Here is a 20,744-nt window from a genome sequence, read left to right on the forward strand (position 1 = left end):
CACTCACTGATTGAGTGATGGTCACTGTCAAGAGATGATTTGAACTTTGAGACATAGCGTGTAATGCTACTGGAAACAGCCATTGGAAGATGGGTACCCTCCAATCAGCAGCAATACTCAGGAGTTTAAGTTACTGTTGCCTTTCTGTTGGCTTGAAGCAGTCTGACTGTTCTTAACTTACCTTCCCCTAACAAGGCACTAGATACTTTCTCTATTTTGGACTATTCTCTGTAAACCCTCGAGTGAACATGGGTGATATAGCCTCAAGCTTATAGTTCAAGAAAACTCAGAATAACAGTGGTATTTACTTCTAAGTGTAAGTAAATAAAGGAGATTTTTCATCCTTTTCCATCAAGCTCCTGTCAATGATGGCACACTTCTTAATTTGACGTTTTAAACCTATTGAAACAAGGTGCCAACAGCAGCAACGTTATAGTACAGTGGTAATGACCCTGTTTTAGAAAGCATTCTGTATATTTTGGATAGTAATTTGGGGGTTTTAAGAGTAAGAAATTGAACCACACTTGGTGGTGTTTGTAGTTCAACTTGACCCGGTTTAAATTTCTTTTTTACTATGGATTTAATTTGTTGATATTCTAAAAATCTTTTGTTGTTGATCCCATATTGTGTAACTAGTCCGTCAAATGAAATAAATTCTGTTCCTTCTAGTATATGTTCTAAATATTTGATTCCTTTACCACTCCAATCTGAAAAGTTTATCATATTATTGTTTTGTAATATGTCAGGGTTGTTCCAGATAGGTGTACGTTTGCATGGGATTAATGAAGACTCCATCAATTTTAGAAACTCCCACCATGCTGTCAGAGAAGAGCTGATGTTGATGCTTTTAAAGCATTCATGTCGTTGGATGTTTGAGCTGATAAATGGTAGATCTGAAAAAAAAAAAAAAAAAAACCAGTGGTAATGACCCAGCATAAGTTAGACATAAGCACAAAAGCAGCCTAGGCAGATTTTAATTTAGTGTAAGAATATCTAAAGTAAGTTGGCATAGTAATTCATTAGCAGCTGCACAACATTTTCACATAATGAAACATAAATATGTTTTCTGCCTGGGATGTTGAGCCTTGGGTCAAGTTTTTTGACCAGCTGCTTAAAGACCATTTGCGCTTTCTGTCATATGGCGTGCAGCTAGCAAGGTTATGTGATTGGATTACATTTGGGTCGCACATCAGCTGCATCACCAGTATCTCCTCCTTCACAGCCACAAACGTTCTAAAACAAACCTCCCGTTGCCACCCACGGCCTTTTCTTGGACTTTTTTGGTGTTTGGAACGTAAAAGGCCACGACAAGAGTAAAAGAGTAAAAGAAGAACTGACTGGGTTACAGCACCCGCTGCTTGTTGAGAGTAAAAGCGATACGGGCTTTCACGTCTTTTTTTAGCGACAAGGGGTCTGAAAACTCGCTAAATATAGCGACAAAGTCGCTAAGTTGGCAACACTGGGAAGATATTCAAGTAGCTTCCTCTGTATATTTTTGGAGGCAGACACACCCACGCTTTTCTCATAAATGCCCACACTACGTAATGTAAATGCAATGTAAATGCATCGCAAAAATATTGCTATTTTATTTAAATTTACATTGGTATTATTGTGAATGATATGGTACAGCGCAACACTAGATTCCCACCTTCAAAGTAGTGTAAATCACCTTGCTTCACTGTAGTTAGCTGTTTAGCACGCAGTTGAACAGCTGAAGTAACTCTAGCTAATAAGGTTAGCTAATATTGTTAGCTTGTTAGCATGCTAACATTTTCTAAACGGCACTAAATAAAGGCCTCTCTAGTTAATCTTATTGTAGATTACTTTGTAAATTAATCTTTTCTTGTACAGAATTAGAAATAAACTTTTACAGTAAAAAAAAAGATTTAAATGTTAGCTAGTAAAGCAGTGCTGTAGAGTTTCATGCTTTAAACACTGCTAACTTTAGGGAAGCAGTGCACCAAATAAACTGTTTGGTGACTAATTTGAATTCATGCAGTTTCAGTTCCGTGTCCTCCCTGCTCAGCAATGAGGTGTCACAAACAAGTAATAACAAAGTAACCCATAACACCCCAACGTAAAGACAGGAGAAACAAAATAATCTCCACGCTAACACCAAGCTGTTGGTTGCATCTAAATCGTTTCCCAGATTGCGACTTGACAGTCTGCTCATGAGCAGATAAAGAAGCAGAGAAACAAATGCAGAAGCTGGCAACCGATCCAGCGAGGGAAGAGTAGAGGGAATCAGACAGGAATTGAATACAGCGGCATCTGACGGCCCTCTGAGAGACCCATGAGTGGCCTGAAGGTCGGCTGATGGATGATGATTGATGGTCGCTATCTGCGCACCAAGCCTCTCTGTGGAGAAGGCGACTTTGTTGGAGTGGATTCTGTCATCAAGTAAATTGACCTCTTCATAAAGCTTACCGTGCCCTCTGTGTACTTCGGTAATGGGCTGCATTGTTTGGAAGTGTGTGTCTGTAAGGATTTCAAAAGTAGTACATTCATGTCCGTAGGAGTGCGAGTGTCTACGTATATGGCTGTAGATCCTTTTAATGTCTGTGTTTGTCTCGAGGCGTCTTTACATGTCCGAGGGTGTTTCAATCTTTGTACGCCACTGTCAGCGCGCATATCTGCTCCTCCACCCGTGTCTGTGTGTGTGTCCAGCCCTGTGGTGGCGTCTTCTGGCCCTCACAATCCTCAGGAGAGGGCGGCGTCATTTTTCACAGTGACAGGCAGCAGCCCACGCAGGGTGGCCCGGGGTCTCCAGACTAATAGCGTCTGGCCGGAGTCTCTACGCTCTTCTTCTTCATCTTTGCTTCCACCGACCACGGTCCCTGCAGGAGCCCAGACAGAGAAATGTCTTGGCAGCGAGGACCGCACTTTCATTTTGTGTGTTGGGATGAGGGCCGAGGCAGAAACACAGGCATGCTGAAGCGAAATTTAATTGGTGTATTTGCTTGCACGGATCAATCGTTGACACGTTTGCTCAGATCAGTGAGTTAGTCTAATCAAAGGACACTATAACATCTGAGTGATTAAAAATTGAACTGGAACAATCCAGTTAAGCTTTCTACTTTCAAGCACCACGTTTAGGCTTTCACACTGTGGTTTGCAAGTGTCAGTGCCGTGACAAACCACCATCGTGTTGTCTCTGTGTCCTTTTTAGCTCCACTTCAAAGAACCCTGACGCCTATTGCTCCCTACGGTGAAATATTCCTGTTCAACACCCCCAAAAGTGCTCCGGTAAGACAGCGTACACTCCCACTACTGGACAGTGAGTAGCAGCTCGCCAAAGAGGAACAGACATTTCTCAGATCTTCGACGCTATCTTCGGTGTTTCGGCTGCAGTCCGCACACTCAACTTCCCTCTCAGTGTTAATGCTGTCACTGTAGACACACAGAGTGTAAAATGTGCTCGTTTCAGCTTGCCCCCTGAGGTTAATAGAAATGTCACCTCGCTGCTAAAGTTAACATAGTTTAGTGCACCGAGACAATAACTGTGTCTGACTGAAAGATGGACACCTCCTTTTCATCTGATGCTAATCTCTGCTGTGTTCTCTAGGACCAAGGTGCTAAAGAAGAGCCCCACAAGGGTTTAAAGGACAAGATAAAACGGAGGAAACAGAGGTATAGTATGCTCACGTAATGCTGCTCCAGCCCACTCTGGATATACACACAAAGAAATCCAGATATTTGAATGAAGACTGGGATTCATACACTGCAGATTTTGTTGTATAATGGCATGTAAAGTGCTGATAACAGTATGTGGCCACTTTGCATGAGAAAAAATAACTATTGTGATTAACTACACTAGAAATATTTAATATATATGTCCTTCCTCAGATTTGTGAGAATGGGCCTTCTTAAAGAGGCAGAACACCGAAATATCAATTTCTTTCTTCTTCTTTTCCTTCTTTCTGCCATCCTATTTAGGCTGCCTTAAGTTTGCAGGTATTGGCTGCAGAGATCTCTCTTCTCCTGAATGTAATGAAACCAGATTGCACTTGCCTTGTGCTGGTGAAAGTGCCCCTCCCAGGTTTTACTGCAGCAGTGTTTACAGAAAGCAATTTCATGTAGGAACCGTTTTCTTTATAGCCAAGCTACATTCACCAAGCAAACGAAGCATGCAGCCTAGCTAACTTTGCAGCTCAGTTCCGGAGAACACCATTATTCCAGTACTCCTGCTAGAAACACGTGCCTCTTGTCACACTTCAGTGCACGCTTCCCTCTGCCCAGTGACACGGTCGGTTCAATAGAAAGGAAACAGTTCCCACATGAAACTGCTCACTACTTGATTGTGTGTAAGTGAAGGCAGCCGTCTCTTTAGTGACGACAGAACCGAGGAACTCGTACAGTCTACATAGATAAATATAAATACTTCAGGAGGCAATTAGCCTAGCTTACTTTTGTGCTGTATGGTTTTTTCTGTTTCTTATGCTGATTCAAACAGTTTAAGAATCAGTTAGCTGAATGACATAAGCAAATAATTAACAAGTTAGTAATTCCTGTCAAAATCTGCTTCAAAACAACATTTTTGATGTCAATGAAATGAGGGTATTCCAAAAATGTCATGTCAGTCACATTGTTCTCAGATTAAGAAGCCCCGCCCACCCTCTATTCCAAACTTGGTTTTAGTAGATGAGCCAATCAGGAGAAAGTGAAGGCTTAACAAAAAGTAGCTGAACAATGGCTGCACCAAGGCCTCAGAATAATATAATTCAAAATTATTTTAAGCTGTAGATCATGAAAAGCTACTCTAATAGAGGCAACCATTCATCGCGGATGGCCGCCCCTTCCTAAGCCTGGTTCTGCTGAAGGTTTCATCATGTTAAAGGAGAGTTTTTCCTTCCCACGGTCGCCTGTGCTTGCTCACAGACAGTTATCTGATTGTTGGACTTTTCTTTGTATTATTGTAGAGTCTTTACCATAAAATATAAAGCACCTTGAGGCAGGTGTCATTGTGATTTGACCATAAATAAAACTGAACTGAACTGAAACCTGGAAATAAGCACAATTGGGTCCTTTTAGCAAATCAGCATTTTTCTCTTAACATGTGATGCATACACAAGGTAATTCCTGATTAACTGCTAATGCCATCTAACTATTGATGTCCTCTGTGCAGAAAAAAGACACCACTGAAGAAAGAGTCCAAAGAAAAAATGTCTCCACCAGCTCCAGCTATTCCAGACCCTTACGGGGACGACTACTCCACAGTGGACGAGTGTGCTGCCGTTTTGCCGCAGGCATGTGTGGACCAAAGTTTTTCCAAGACCCCTGACCCCGCTGCTGCTGTCGGTCCAGCTGCCTCCGGCTCTAATAATAAATCCTTGATCATGGTGAATTGTGACCTCTACTCACAAGCTGCAGACTCTGTGGGGGCTGCAGAGAAAAGTGGACTGCCTGATATTTCTCCATATGCATGCTTCTATGGAGTCCCCAAACGGCAGGTGCTCAAAGTGGGTTGGCTGGACAAGCTGTCACCTCAAGGGTAGGTTACACTGCTTCATACTAGTATTTAGAGGTAGCTCTACATGCATGAAGGTCAATTTTTCTGCAGCTCCACTCTGCCTGGAGGATATTTATATCCTCTTAAGATCAGTGCAGGTTTAGTGTATATACTGTTTTTTTACACCTCTGAATCCCAACATGCATCTCAAATGGCCAGAAAACTGTTCTCTAATAAATTTTGCACTCTCTGCTTCCCCGTGTGTCTTCTATCTCGGATGATTGCTTAAAACTGATAAATGGTATTGGATACAGAAGCAGATCTATCTTTAATGCAAGGCACTATCGAAAGGAAAGAAAAAAGAAGATGGGAGATAACTTCGTAGCATTGAGATGCACGATATGTCTTATTTCAGTTCGTTCAGCTTTCCTGTCAAAAACTACATTTTCTTTTCCCCGTGTCTCCCTCGGTGCTGCACGTTCCACTGTTGCTTGAAGCCACAGCTATCAGTCATTTGCTTCCTTTTTATATTCTCCTTCCTCACCTGATTAGCATAACTTTGGCAAACTGCCCTTGGGCTGTTGAATATTCAAATTGGAAGTGGCCATTTGTTTTGATTATGCTAATTGACAGCTGTTGAAACAACTCTTGACATTAATGAAACAATGACACTCTTGATGAAATATGAGTACCTGTACAGAGCGGATCACTGACTCGCTGTCCTGAGATTTGGGGATTTCGCTTGATTTCTTTTTTTGGTTAATTACTTTGTGAGTGTATCAAACACATTTCTGCTTCTCTTTTTTTGTGTGCAGAAAATGTGTTTTTCAGAGGAGGTGGGTGAGATTTGATGGTGAGAGTTTGACCTACTACAACAACGACAAGGTAGGTAATGGGGGGAAATACGGCCTTAAACGTCTTGCTTTGCCAAACTTTTGTCTTCCTTGTGTCCTGCTGACACATCCTCCACTGTCACACTGGCAAAGTCTGCTTCATTCCTCTGTGCTGCGAGCAGCTGAGCCAAGTTCCTAAGTGTTCCCTTCGTTCTCTCATTGTCATCATTATTAGCTTGGCAGAGTAAAGAATGGGGGCAAGGACAGAGCGACATTACACCACGCATGATGGACCAGCACTCTCTGTGCCCACCCAGCCATACAGTAAAGTACATTGATGTTGGCACCTGACCAGTTCTCTGGGAAAGAAAGATGGAGAGGGAAAGCCTTCCTCAGCATTTCTCTGTCCCTTTCTCTTCTCTCTCTCTCTCTCTCGCTCTCTCTCTCTCTCTCTCTCTCTCTCTCTCTCTCTCTCTCTCTCTCTTTCGTTTTATTCTCCCTACATCTTAAATTTCGCTTAGTATTGCCTAACTCATCTTCAGACGAAGAGAGAACTGCGTCAGGGTTGGGTGAGAGTTGTAAAAGATACTACAGAGGCTGCCAACATACATGCAAGCACTGGTTTTCTTCAGCATTCAGTCACTTAAAACATTGACTGAATGCTGAATCATTTAATAGTTTTGATAAAATGCAACAGTGAATCAAACAATTTTTCCATCGACCTCCAATAATTTCTAAATGATACAAGTTCTGTGAACTGGCAGACTGAAGACCGTATTTATTGTCGCCGTTATGCTACATCTGTGAGGTAAGCAGGCTTGTCAATGGGTAGTGATGTGTCATATCTATGTCAGAACCATTTCCATCTTACCTTTTTTAGGAAATACAAAGAGATTTTCAAAGTAAGACATGTCTGAATTTAGATTAAGTAAAGAGTTAAACAAAATGTGGAAATATGACCGAGCTATAGATGGTAATGGTTAAAACAATTTTGAGTTTGAGAGAAGCTTAATTATAGTAGTACTGAAATCACGTCAGTTCCAAATTGGAATCTAATCAACCGAAACCCATTTATTATTCCACATATAACTGTCTTACTTTGTGTTGGTGTGTGTAACCTTGATGTGTCCTCAGCCACTCAATACAATATTGAAAAGTCTAAAGCACGGGTTGTGGAGTGCCGCATCAATGAGCTGAACTTAGTTATGCGCAATATTAATTTTAACTCCTTCAAAGCTTATTGATGCGGCCCTCCACAACAGTCCCAGTTTCTCATGTGTCCCCTTGGGAAACTTGATTGCCTACCTGTCTAGAGGATAAATCAGAAGAGAAAACAACAAATGTATTTAAAACATAAAAACAGTATCAGTTTTTTCATTCGAGGGGTTGCAAAGCGGCTTTCAGACATCCAGCAACTGTAAGCAAGGTAGAGAAGCTTAAATGTCATGCTCTGTATTGAAGTTTCAAATACACATAGAAGCGTATTGGGTGATGTGGAAATGCATTGAAATGAGCTGATCTGCAATGCTTTAAATAAGCTTGAATTTTGTAACAATGCTAGAATTTTAAGCTCAATACTGATACTCAGTGTGTTGTGTGCTGTTTTTGATGTCATAAGGGAAATAAATGACACAAAAAAATCAAGACAAATTCCACAAAAATATTGTTTTATTATTAGCCATAGCTGCTAACTTTTAATGCTAATTTAGTTGACAGTTAATGTTGGCTTTGAGTAATAGCTAATAATTTAACAGCTAACATTAATGTGTTTGTTTACTAGATCAATATTTATGATAGCTGCTTTAAAGTTGTTAAAATGGGAGCTTTAGTGACTTCCAAATTCATCATAAAATGTTGTTTAGTTTTCTGAATATCCACTGCTGTTCATGTGTTCAGCTTCTAGTGGAGGGAGGGGCCATGTGCCTGTCTGTCTACAGCGGTGCTGTGTGAAGTTCTGAGCCAACTGTTTATTAATCTGAGAAGTGATTTCCCGAACTAAGTGTGAACTTAAAAAAGGGAAGTATTCCTACATAAAGCTAAAACTGTTCGCTATCAAAGTATAACATCCTCCCAAATCTCTATGCAAAATCTACATGCTCGCTTGTACCACAGTCAAGAAACTGTTATTGAGATTAAATATTTTCTGCATTCAGAAATTTTTTTTGTTGCAGTACATTGGATATGATTAAACACACACATCAGTTTGGGAACCTGGGAGCTGACTGATAGTGGAGCCTGATGGGAAAGGCAAACATTAAATCATGTATAGAAGGAGTTGTTGGATACATGGTTAGAGTATGTGGAATTTAGCACAGTCAAACTTTTTATTATGCAAGTCTTTTAGTTTCAAGTCTGACATAATGTGCTTTGCCATTATGCTCTCACTAATGACCACTGGATGTGTTTTGCAGTAGGAACAGGCACATTTACTGCGTGTGTGTGGATGTGTGTTTGAGCAGTGACCCCATATCCCCCTCCTAGGGCCAACTTGTTTTCGCTGCAGCAGCATTGCACAACATCACAATCAATGATGTGGGACCTGTCTGATGCCTGCTCGTTAATCACTTACTAATTATAGCTCTCCATGCTCTCTCGCTCCCTTTGCCTCTCTCTCTCTTTTTCCCCTCGTTTTCCCATTCCAATGCATATGTCGCTTTATTTATCAGGACACGCTCCATCAACAGCAGGGCGGGAATCGGCAGGGAGGCCAACGAGTCAGCACTTTATACTCTGTGTCACTGTCGGTGCAGGGATGACAGTCTCTGGAAAGATGAAAGTTTGCTTTAGTGTGTGTGTGTGTGTGTGTGTGTGTGTGTGTGTGTGTGTGTGTGTGTGTGTGTGTGTGAGCGAGCATTGTTGTTTAGACTTTTAAAAGTATAATAAGACTTCTAAAGTCCTGCCAGTGTGACTCTCCCCTGTGAGACAGTAGAGGACTTCATCATGTTTTGGGTGAATGGAAAGGTTGAGTACAATGTCTCTGTCATCCTTGCTTTGTGCGGCCAGCTGAGGCTGCACCACCCAGCATACCACCCACTGCCACCTCCAGAGGGTTAGCGCGGGGGTAGAAGAACATTAAAAGGAAGTCTCTCAGCACTGGTTTATGTCAGAAACTGAACTATGAGTTGGTGGCTTTCTTTCCCTCGCTGTGCTGAGACGTGTATTCTTGTGACTACAAAAAAAAAATGCTGTACTCCTCAAGCTACATAACCTTTTTGTTGTCTTCCTGATGTGGGCGTTCACAGCTCATCTCAGAGGAGTTGTACTCATTACAAGATTATGCCAGTCAGAGAGATCTGAGGCAAGAGTAAATACAAGAACAAAAATAAGCAATTTTGAGAACTATTTTCAAAGGAAAGCGATTTAAGCATGCTAGGCACCAGTTAGAGATCATTTGCAGGCTAAATTAACCTATAAACATTAAGTTAAAGCAAGAAATAAAGTTAAGCTAGACTTGGTTTACATTGAATTTTTAGGCTCATATTAGTCAGTGAAATTGTGTCTAATTAGGTAAAACTTAATATACAGCAATATAGTCAGTAGCTTAGTGATGCTAACAGTGCTAACATGTTTACCGTGCTAATCAAATATTGACTAGATTATGTGAGATTATGCTAATTAAACAAGCTGAAACATTACATTCTTTCTATTATGAATTAAACATGTCCTTCATGAGCAGTAAAAAGTGTTTGAATACTACTAGTATTTTGTGGTGGTTAATTGCAGCTAATGCTACAAAGCTACACTGCTAACTGACCAAGTATCTCACTGGTCTCCAGGCCTGTGTCACGCAAGCCTAGATGCCAGTTGACAATACTCTGGCAACTACCGGTTGTTTGGGGGGGGAAATAATGTGTATTTCCCTACGAGTTGGTGAATGAATGCTTGGTGCTCGGTGAAATTGCTCACAAAGCGGAAAACGTTGCAGCTGCAGCAGTTGCTCATCGGTTACGTGGAGGAGCCAGCCTTCTTTGCAAACACACACTAACCACTAGCCAAGTGACAGTGAAACAGAGAAGTGTGAAACAAACTAGACACAGAGATAATTCACTTTCAAAGTAATGTTGACTGAAGCAGTAGAACACAACTTTTACTTTAAACAATCTCACTTACAGTTTGTCATATTTTTTTCACATTCTACTCACAATATTACCAAAGCAAGGAGGTTCAATCTGACCTAGCCATCACAAGCAGCCCCTTGCTAACTGGTTGGAGACTATACAGTTTTTGCTGATAAGTCTTTAGGCCTGTGTCTCTGAAGCCTTAGCAAATGATAATGTCTATAAAAGATTTAAACCTGGAGCATTGGGTAATGAAACAAAAAATATTATTTTATTGCATTTGTAACTGTGTGAGTCAAAGTTGCTTATAAAACCATCAGACAAATCTTCTTTCTTTGGTTTAAATGAAAACGGTTTGCCCTTTTGAGTCATATCTTAAAAGACACAAGCAAAAAACAGACTTCTGCAGTCTGCGCTGAGCTTCAGTTTGGACTCTTAGATCGAGTCAATACTGATATGAGTATGTTTTTCTTTCTTTATCACGTTCTGTCTCTAGCATTCGTACACAAAAACAAAAATGCCTACACGCTAAAACATTCCCATGCTTGTTCTCTTTGCCAAACTTTCCAACACCCAAAAATCTCTTTTTTTTGTAGCTGAAAACCCCCCTGGGATCTGTCAGCACCAGACAGAACTAATCGCACTTAATCTCAGTCGCAACTTGAAGGTCTCTGGCCACGATGATGTCATCATAGGGGTAACGGAGGTGGCGTGGGAGAGTAGCGAGATTCGCAGTCTCACTTCTCTCTCTGTGCAGCATTGTATCCAATCTGTCTGATCAATCACGCCTTTCGCCTGATTTCGTCAACAGTGGGATTGACTTGGGAGAAAGCTGCGGGCCTGAGATGTAGTCTCCGGGGTCCCTATATTGGTGTCGTGTGTGTGTGCGTGCATGAAGACAGTCCAAAGCCTTGCTTCGGGGTAGTGAGAGGAGGAAGTGGAGGAGGATGGCTGCGAGGGATGAAGAGATGAGAGGCTGGGGTGGGGGATGAAGCTGGATAGAAGGCCAAAGGGGAGATGAGGTTTTAGGACAGGGGATCAGTCTTTCAGTGTGTCTATCTGTCTGTCTGCGTGTTAGTCAGTCTGATGTGGAAAAGCTCCCTTGCAAGCCTGAAAGCTTCTCTACTTACTATCTCCAGTATCATCCTAAGATGCCTGCTCTGATGCTGAGTGTTTCCTTTTTTCACTGTGAGTGTGTGTGTGTGTGTGTGTATAAATCCTTAAAATGGCTTTTATTTTGACTCCCAGGACCCTGATCAAGTGCCCTAATGCAGTCAAGTTCAATAATTATTAACATACCTTTAGCTGCTCCCATTAATTGCTTTTATGTTTTAACATGTTTATAGTGAAAGCGATCTATTACCTAAATTTCTAGATTTCCTCAGATCTTTCAAGTTTTTTTTTTAATCATCTGTCAGCTTCATGTTTTTATTTTATGATCTGCAAAATAAGCGTTCTGATTCATTTTTCTCACTAGTTTTGTTTTTTAGTCTCAGCTCAGCAGGCAGTGAGCTCTAAGGAAAAAAAAAATCCAAACCCCAGTGTACACATCCTGCCCGGCACCACATGTCAGACAAAGTTGGTGATTAGCCGATGCCACTCGCTAACGTAGGGAAGCATTTGACAAATAAATAGCCTGATATTTTGCTCAGCGGTGGGTGATGGAGGACGCCGAGCGACTTAAATCCATCAAATGGACAAAAACACAGCCTGAAATAAATACCGTTAAATGGATTCTGTCTGTCAGCAGTAGGGAGACGGTGGTATTAGTGTTTGCTGTTTCTATTCACAGTCAGTTCTGCTGTCCCGGAGAGAAGGAGGGGAGGGAAAAACAGCGTAACCTCTAAACTAACACTTGGAAGGGAACCAGACTTTGGTTAAAAATTAGGATTATAATTCGACTCCATTAGGACTTTAAAGTCTAAATCTTTTATTCTGGTCTGATCCTCAGACAACAGATATGAGAGACATGAATGATCTCACAACTTCACTGTTCAGAGTTAGGCATAAATTATTTGGTTTTTACATGTTTAAAAAACAGAAAACACAGACACCATCGACTTCTAAATACTGCAGGCAGCTCGCTGATCGTGGATGCTTTTCCCGGGAGGTGCAATTTTTCCCTCCAGCCAGTTGGTGTCCTCATGCCTCCACTGAAAATCTGAGCGTTTGAGATGCCAGAACCTTAACTCCATGCTGGTGGTAAAACCTCCTCCATCCTTTTTCTTTTCCTTTTTTTTTTTTTAACCCTCCTCCCTGTTTTTTTTCTTTTCTTTTTTCTTTTTCTTCTCTCCACACGGCGCCTCTATTATTGTAGGCTTTAGCTCCATTGCTCTGCCTTAATTGTTTCCTGAAGTTTACCAGGTTGTTTTTGAAAAGAACAGAGAGTTATCCATGCAGGATAGGCAGTTCCACGCACAAAAAAGGAGAGGTAGTACCGACACCGCCCTGCAAAATGACATGGGGTGACAAACCCTATGGAGGACCAAATGAGAGGCCTTCCCTAGGGTTTGTATGGCTAAGAATGAGCAGCTGAAGTTGGAGTGGGGAGAGGTCATAGAGGAGGGGAGGTGAGTGTGGAGGAGATCTTTTGGCAGACGGAGGTGAGTCAGGTGTGTCGGCTATTGGAGAAAGAGTAATAGTTAGGCCTCATTGCTTCCTTGGCAGCCAGTCCTCTCGAGATCAGCCTCAAAAACCTTCACGTGCATGCGGGCGGGCAGCTGCCGCTCCGGCGCATGGCGTCATCTCAACGCCGACCGCCGCTTCCCGTCACATCGCACGTCTCCGCTGACTCTGCTGGGAGAGTATTTACAGATGCACAACTCGCAATTAAACAAGTCTCTCCTGCGTGACCCCAAAACTGGAATTAAAACAATTAATTAACCCATGCCGGGGTATAATTATCCGTGCGCAGCCGCCGAGCTAATTCATCCACGCGCGCTCTTACTTTCTCCTTTCCTCACCTTCCTTTAACTTCTGGCTAAATTTAGAGAGAAAGAGGGAGATATTGGTGTGAAACTCCCGGGGAGAGGAACGCACACGGCTGCCTGTCGGTAATTAGGTTGAGCCACTTCTTGCCATTGTTAACATCCTGCTTTAATATGAGAAGGACCCCTTCTTGACCCTCTTAGGCGTCTTCATTTCTACATGATGTCTCTCTTTTTCCCACGCGCCTCCTCTCCTGTCTTTGTCCTCCCTCTTCTCTGTTTCTTTTTCTTTCTGATCATGGATTTATCCCTTCCCCTCTGTTTTTTTCCCTTCCCCTCCTTACCTCTTTTTTCTGATTGTATCACACAACGCTCTTACCATTTTCTTTCCCTTACTTCTCTCCTTGGCCTTTCACCCAAACCTAATTTATCTCTTTTTTTTTCCCCACCATCCATCCATCCCTCCCACTCAGCCCTACTCTCCTTAACTGACTGTGCCGGCTGGTATATTTTTGGCTGCGTGGTCTCTAGAAATAGGTTTTTGTGGATGGCAAGGTCACTGGTTTAATTAATAATGACAAGAGGGAGTCAAAAGTTCACATCCTTTTTTTTTTTTAAATTTCTCATTTTGTCTTCCCCACACCCTCTTCCCTCTTTCATCCATCCATCCATCCTTTCTTCCTTCGCTTACTCGGCACACTCTGCATGTGACTGTGGGATAGAAGCACGGTGAAGCACAGACACAAACTGTTACAGTTTATACACAGGAATCAAAATTCAGGTCAAGAAAACGGGAAAAGGAAAAAAGCTGTCATATGAAGTCATTTGTTGTTTCTGTGTTTTTTTTCCTCCTTATTTTGCAATGATAATGACATTATCAGCATGAATAATGCATTCTCGTGTCTGCCCCCCCCCCCCCCCCCCCTTTTTTTTAACAGCCATGTCATTTTTCATGCCACTACAAAAGCATAATGTGCTGCCCCCCTCCCCCCACTTCCCTCTATTGCAGGAACGTTATAGTCTGAGATGTTCTTGGACATTTCTGTGTTATATTCTCACATCAGGTTCTGAATACTGATAGTGATGCCGTCTGTCCTTGATTCTTCAGTAGTCATAATATTAACTTTGGAGGTTTTTTCTCCTTTTTTGTCCATTCTATCTCGTTTCCCATTCATGATGACCCAGTACTGTAATTGCCATTGTCGAGGGAGACTGTAAAGAGGGTCACGAAGCCTCCAGTGCAACATCCTCCTTATTTGGATGCCTCCACTAGAGCTGCTGGGGAGGAGGGGGGGTAATGAAACAAAGCACACAACCAAGTCCCGCTTTACCTACTCACTTCCTGTGCTGAATCCCCAGTACACGTGTGCACGTCTCTTTTTAAATTTAAAAGTTTGTTTTCAGCTCGTAGATTTGTTTCACGAACTTCCAGATGACGTCTCGCCACGTGCGCTGGCGTTCTTTAATGTAGCGCAGTTCACTTTCTTTCGTTTGGACATCGTTTCCTGCTTTTGAAATTCTGCACATTTCAAGTATCCAATTCGAGGTCGGAGGTCGCGTCAATGCAAATTCGTTCCGGCTCTCGGAGCAGCGCTCCTTGTCCGAGAGCGTTTGTGCGATTTATCAAAGTTATTGCTGGACACGGAACAGGGTTGCTTCATTTCTGCAGATAAATCTGACGGCCTACTGATAAGATGTTTCTGTGGTTTCACGAGGACGTCTGTTAGTGCTGTTTGAAATTGAATGTGGTCCTAACAGAGAGTAATACGACTCAGGATTTCACGTCTATTGATACAAACAATGCGCCAGAAAATAATAACTGTGGGCCTACAGATGCAGATAATAGGAATAAGCAGCAGTTGAATAACATTATTAACATGCGTGAAGCGGCGTGTGTGCTTGTGTTTATTCGCTGTGTGTGTGTCCTCCTCTGTTTAGGAGATGTACTCCAAAGGGATGATTCTGGCCAGCGCTATCAGGCAGGTGCGAGGACTGGGCGACAACAAGTTTGAGGTAGTCACCTCCCTGCGGACCTTCATATTCCGAGCTGAGAGAGAAGGTACAACAAGTGCTTCCTTTTCCTCTTTGTTCTGTGGTTTTGCATTCAGCTATGAGCCACACGTGCCGTTCTTTCTGTTTGTCACTCTGACCGGCTGATTCCCCGTCTAGCCTTGTTTTTCCTTCCTCGCTCGCCCCTGTTTCCCCGCCTCTCCCCCCTCCCTTCCTGTTTGTCTCTTTCTTCTCCTACCTCGCCATCTGAATATCTGAATGCCTCCGTGACAATCTTCTGTCTCACCTCCTTTTTCCTCTATTTTCTCTCTCTTCCTTCTCTAACACGCTCTCTCTCTGCAGTTTCTTTCTCCTCATACTCATTTTCAGTTTTATTAGGCTCATTTGTATGACTGTGAATCCTTTTGCAAAGCACCCCTGTGTAAAGAAACGGTTGTATACATTTATTTTCAGTCTTTGAAGACAGATATGACAGGATCAAGATCCATTTAATGTCTGTGAGTTAGGTACAGCGATGTGGCGTTTAGCCTCGCCTAGCATGAAGATTAACGCAGCGTTCCAGTTGCCTCGCAAGTCGGATGTTGGGACTGGGAGTGACACCACTCCCGAGGTGAGCTTTTTCCAGTGGTAAAATTGGAAAAGCAAGGAAAAATGGGGTTTGTTTTGCTCCTTAGCAACGTAGAGGCATTCATGTGTCACTAGAAAACCAGCACAGTGCTTGGTTTTTGTTTCTTGTGCTTAAAAACATCACTGCTGCCTCTTCATGGACAGAGCACAGTCAGTGCTCTGGATACATCTTATTTAGCAAGTCACAAATACATAACAGTGGCTGTACAAACTGCACGTTTGACAGTTGTGCATGTGTGCACTGGATTGGATTGTGAAGTCGGGATTGGTGGGACTGCCTTGACTTGTTCTAGTTGAAAATTCTGACTGGGAACTTGCAAGTGCATAATTTTGGAGACCAAGATCAATATTTAGTGATTTAAAATTCATATATTGCTGGAGACAAATTGATTTCTGTAACATTTGTTATATTGAGTTCTTTACTTACTCATTTAAACTGAGTCTGCTCAGATTAGCTGTCGTGTTTCTGGTGTTCCAAACACGTGTAGCCAACTGGGAAGCTGCAGAGCGCCCCTGGTGGACGAACTTTCTCCTTTGGATTCTTAATTTCTAAACTTCCTAAACTTTCATTTATTGGCCTTTTTGCTAATTCACATATGTTGAGAAAAATAGTAAAATTGGCCAATATATCTGCGCCGCTCGAGTTTACTGTAGCAGAACAGCTGGTCAATGAGGAAGCAAAATTACTTAAGGGGAAACAGGATTCTGCTCTAAATTTATACTTAGTGTTAGTATGTGTAGGCTGATTAGGGCCATGTTTACAACTCGTGATCACTGGGCCACAGAGAGGGAAAATGTCAGCATTGTAGCTGAACTTTAAGTGCAAAAGATGTTGCGTGCCATCTGTGACAACAGATATTGATATATATAGGACCTGCGGCGGGTTGCAAGGTGGCTTGGAGGAAAAAAAAGCAGTTTTATTATTGGCACCTTTTTTGAGATTTTCTATTTGATTGCTTATAAGTGTGTTAAAGTTTCCATGTTAGCGAGTCTGCTGCAGTTGTGCTTCAAGTGATGGAAATGTTATCATCAGAGGGTGACGAGTGTTTCGTGATCGCTTGTACCCGACTGTGGAGACTTTACAATACAGCTACTAGAACTATAGCAGGAGTGACTGCTTGGATGTGGAGTCTCCTGTCTCCGTGTAAACACCACTTTAGAAGGAAATCAGCTGATGTTTTCTGTCACTGACGTAAACCAATCTTTGGGGATTGGGACTTGGTTTGGTTGAGCTACCATTACGCTTGAAAAAGTGTTATTTTCTGTCCAGCTGAATAAATGAAAATTATGATCTACCGATGAGTGTGCATGTGGTTATTAAAGAGGTCAGTATTGCAGGAATTCTGCTTAAATAACATCTTTCCTCCCTCTACTCTTCATCTTACTGTCACACACAAAACGCCGCACGAGTTGTCTCCGCTTATCGTCTTTGAGGTGGAAGCTTTGTCTGTGTCGGCCTTAATGAGAGGGGAAGGAGACACTTTCTGCTCCTCACCTCCCGCCTGCTTGATGGCAGTCTATTAGGCAGCGCAGGTCAGACAGCTCATTCACTAAATGAGGGTCTGTTTCTGGGGTCAGATGCTGGCTGCCCTTTGATTCATGGGAATAAGTTAGATTGCAGAAATCAAGCTCTGCGTGGTTATGGCATTGAGTGGTACAGTGTAAATACGTGAGAGCAGGTAGAGCTGAAAGATCTTAATCGACTGGGTCACCGAGACCTCAGCGCGGGTTTGTGACACGCTGACATCTGAGCCAAGAATAGAAACCTCAATATTTGACTTGCTAATAGTCATTACTGAGGATCACCTTATTGCTCTTGAAGAGCCCTACTGGTCTTTTAATGGCAGCATAATACTGGAGCAGACATTAAGCATCAGGCCTTGCACAAAATCTAACTTTTACTCTGGTATTCTGTCAGTTTAATGGTGACCAAGGCATAGGAATAACAAGTACTACATACAGTTATTCATTAATGGAAACCCGTATTGAAACGTTTAATGGATAATTATTTATGTAAAGAAGCATTTCATTTTAAGTCTGAGCAGAAATTGTAAAAACACCCAGCATTCGTGTGGATCCATGTAAAATGTCAGCTGAAGACGATAAAGGGACTTAATGGGACAGAAATGAACATCTCCCGTTATTTGCTCTTTAACCAAAATGCATACAAATCATTGTGAGGCGTACGTGCAGATAATAAGCGAAGAAGGTCATTCCTTTAGAAAATACGACAGGTTGGGAGGACTTTTGAAAAGCTAAAACCTTTCGATGGTTCCCAAAGTGTTTGTACTTGACACCATTCTTGTCGAGAAGAGCGTCACTTGTGAAGTCTCAGCACTCAAAGCCGTACTAATCAGTGCTTGTATGGAATTAATTAGCACCAAACACTTTTGTAAAATGTTTTACTGTCTCAACTAAGCGTTTTAGCCTCTTTCAGCTAATTGTTTTTTTTTTGTCTTGCAGTGTGCGGTTTTCCCGTTCAGCAGCTAAAGAGAAAAAGATTGTGTAGGGATGCAAATGTAGCTTGATTTAGACGCAAAATTGCAAAACTTGATGATGCTGGTTTGTGTTTCTTCATTTTATTTAGGTTTATCCTCATTCTCCAAAATGTACCAGAGGAAACAAAGAAATGTTCATTTTGAAGAATAACCTTTGAATATTAGCCAGTGCAGACCTGATGTAACAAAAAGAGGTAACCATCAGCTACTGCCATGGAGAAAAGTCATTAAGGATGCGGACAGGAACAGACAAGAAGGCTGATTTTGGCCAGTACTGTTTTTTGTTTGATGTATGGGTGCATTTTCAGCAAAGCTGAGCAAAAATAAAGTGAAGTATTAGTGTTTCATTATCACCTTCACAGAACCAAACAAATGTGGGAAAAATATGCAAACTCCCTGGGTAGATGGTAGATTCGAACCCAGGACTTGCTTGCTGTGAGGCTTCAATGCTAACTGCTGCTCTACTGTGTTACCAGAATATTTGATAAGTTAAATACAGCAAAAATGGTTGTATATATGTATCTGATCAGCTGCTTGTTGTGTTTGTGGCCTTTCAAACAGTTGTTGCCAGTTGTGGTGGACAAATTATGAAACATCTAGGCTCATGGTGGAAGTAACTTTTTAAGATTACATCTATGGGCTGTTATAAAGGCAGATACTGAGAGATTGGCAAATATTGACCAATAACATTGAACTGCCGATAACTTCACTCTCTGTTCCCCAGTCAGTTGACCTTAGCGAAATTAGCCACAAAACACGCCACAAAAGACTAAAAGCTTAAAGTGTGTACCGGCTAGCTAGCTAGCTGGAGAGCTTCTTAGCGTCTCGTCTTAGGGAGAGCTTCTTCGTTACTCTTTGAGGTTGTGGCCCATCAGTTATGTTACATCATCCCATTTTGGTAACAAAGGATTTCAGTTATATTGTGCACAGATGCACAAACGTTTGAGAGCTAAAGCGAAATGTATGGAAGCTCAAACAGGAGATTTTACACTATGCATATACGAGATATGAATAGTTCTGGCTGCTTTGTGGCTTCCACCGAGCAAAGATTTGCATCCAGTCTTTTCATTCAGGATTCTTTTGTTTTTGCTTCACCTCTAGCTCATAAAAAAAAAACAAAAAAACAACTTGCCCTTCAAAAACTTTTTTCATCTTTTCCCCCCACTCTGAGGACCAAGGGTGTACGACAACCCCTCCCCTCTCTGTTGATTCAGCGGATCATCATATCGATGACTGCCAGCCTTTTTTCTTTTCTTTTGTTTGGTCCGTTTATGAGTCGCGGGTCCTCGATGGCATCATTTATCACGCTGTCTGATCGTCATACGTCACACTCAGTCGTCTTGACAAGAGCTGGGAAGGGGAGAGGGCTGTCTGATTTGGAGGTGGCCTCTGACCGCTTGGGAACAGTCGGATGGCTCTCGCGAAGGTGGCTCCTGCCATCAAGAGACGAGTCTGTGAGGAGAAATGAGAGAGAGGGAGAAAGGAGGATAAAACTTGGCCTCATCACCTCATGCATCTTTAAATAGGCCCACTCGCCTTGTGGCGGAGAGTCATCAATCTTTGGGGAAACACATGAAAAAGAAGGAGACACGAGCAGACAGAGGGAAAGAGAAGGAGTTGGTTAGTGAAGTGGAGTTAAGGAGCTGCTGGGCTGATACAGGTGGGAGGCGAGAGCGGGGAGAAAATGATGGAGTGATGGTCGGAGGAGTGTGCGAGAGTGGTTAAAGGCATCCAAAAGGCATAGAAGAAGAGGGAGGAAGAGCAACAAGGGGAAGAAAGGGATTAGGCGAGGAAGTGGCAGGAGTGGATAGTGCAAGAAGCAGACATGCAATCTCGATATTTAAAAAAAAAAAAAGGAACAGAGAAGTAAAGGCGGAGACGGCAGGGAGCGATGAAAAGGGCAGAGTGAAGATGGAGAGAGGGAAAAGGAGGAGTGAGAAGTGAGTGAATAATTGAAGGCCACCGGAGAGAGTGTGCACACAGCTGTCGGCTGATTCCCCACTTGGTCCGCAGGTGGCCCCTTCCCTTAGGTACTGTCAGCTTGAGAGAGGAAAGATGGAAGGAGGAAGGAAGGCAGGCAGGGGGAGAAAAAAGGAGGGAGGGAAGAAGTGATGCACAGAGCGGTGGCAGCGGTGGGGGAGAAGAAAGTGCGGCAGGAAGAGATGCGGCGAGGAATGATGGAAAACAGACAGGACAGAAAGGGGGAATGTTGGAGATGTGCGGAGGGGTTGCAGACAAATGCGCTACAAGACAGGAGATGAGATTTATTGTGTTTAAAAAAAAAAAAAAGGTTGATGATTTGTATTCTGATGCTTTGGCAATTGCCTTTCCACAAGCCTGCT

General features: G+C 42.4%; 1 protein-coding gene across 1 annotated transcript in view; it reads left to right on the forward strand.

Annotated features, from left to right (window-relative positions):
* The window catches only part of arap2 (ArfGAP with RhoGAP domain, ankyrin repeat and PH domain 2), a 176,588-nt gene that overhangs the window by 11,919 nt on the left and 143,925 nt on the right, over nucleotides 1-20,744 (forward strand). Inside the window, exons 4-8 of the mRNA XM_080874158.1 lie at nucleotides 3,170-3,246; nucleotides 3,566-3,630; nucleotides 5,126-5,491; nucleotides 6,265-6,334; nucleotides 15,206-15,326. Coding sequence (XP_080730284.1) covers nucleotides 3,170-3,246; nucleotides 3,566-3,630; nucleotides 5,126-5,491; nucleotides 6,265-6,334; nucleotides 15,206-15,326 — 699 coding nt within the window. The remainder of the gene's footprint in view (nucleotides 1-3,169; nucleotides 3,247-3,565; nucleotides 3,631-5,125; nucleotides 5,492-6,264; nucleotides 6,335-15,205; nucleotides 15,327-20,744) is intronic.

Source organism: Rhamphochromis sp. 'chilingali' (assembly GCF_963969265.1).
Source record: "Rhamphochromis sp. 'chilingali' genome assembly, chromosome: 1".
In the NCBI taxonomy this organism is placed as follows: Eukaryota; Metazoa; Chordata; class Actinopteri; order Cichliformes; family Cichlidae; genus Rhamphochromis; species Rhamphochromis sp. 'chilingali'.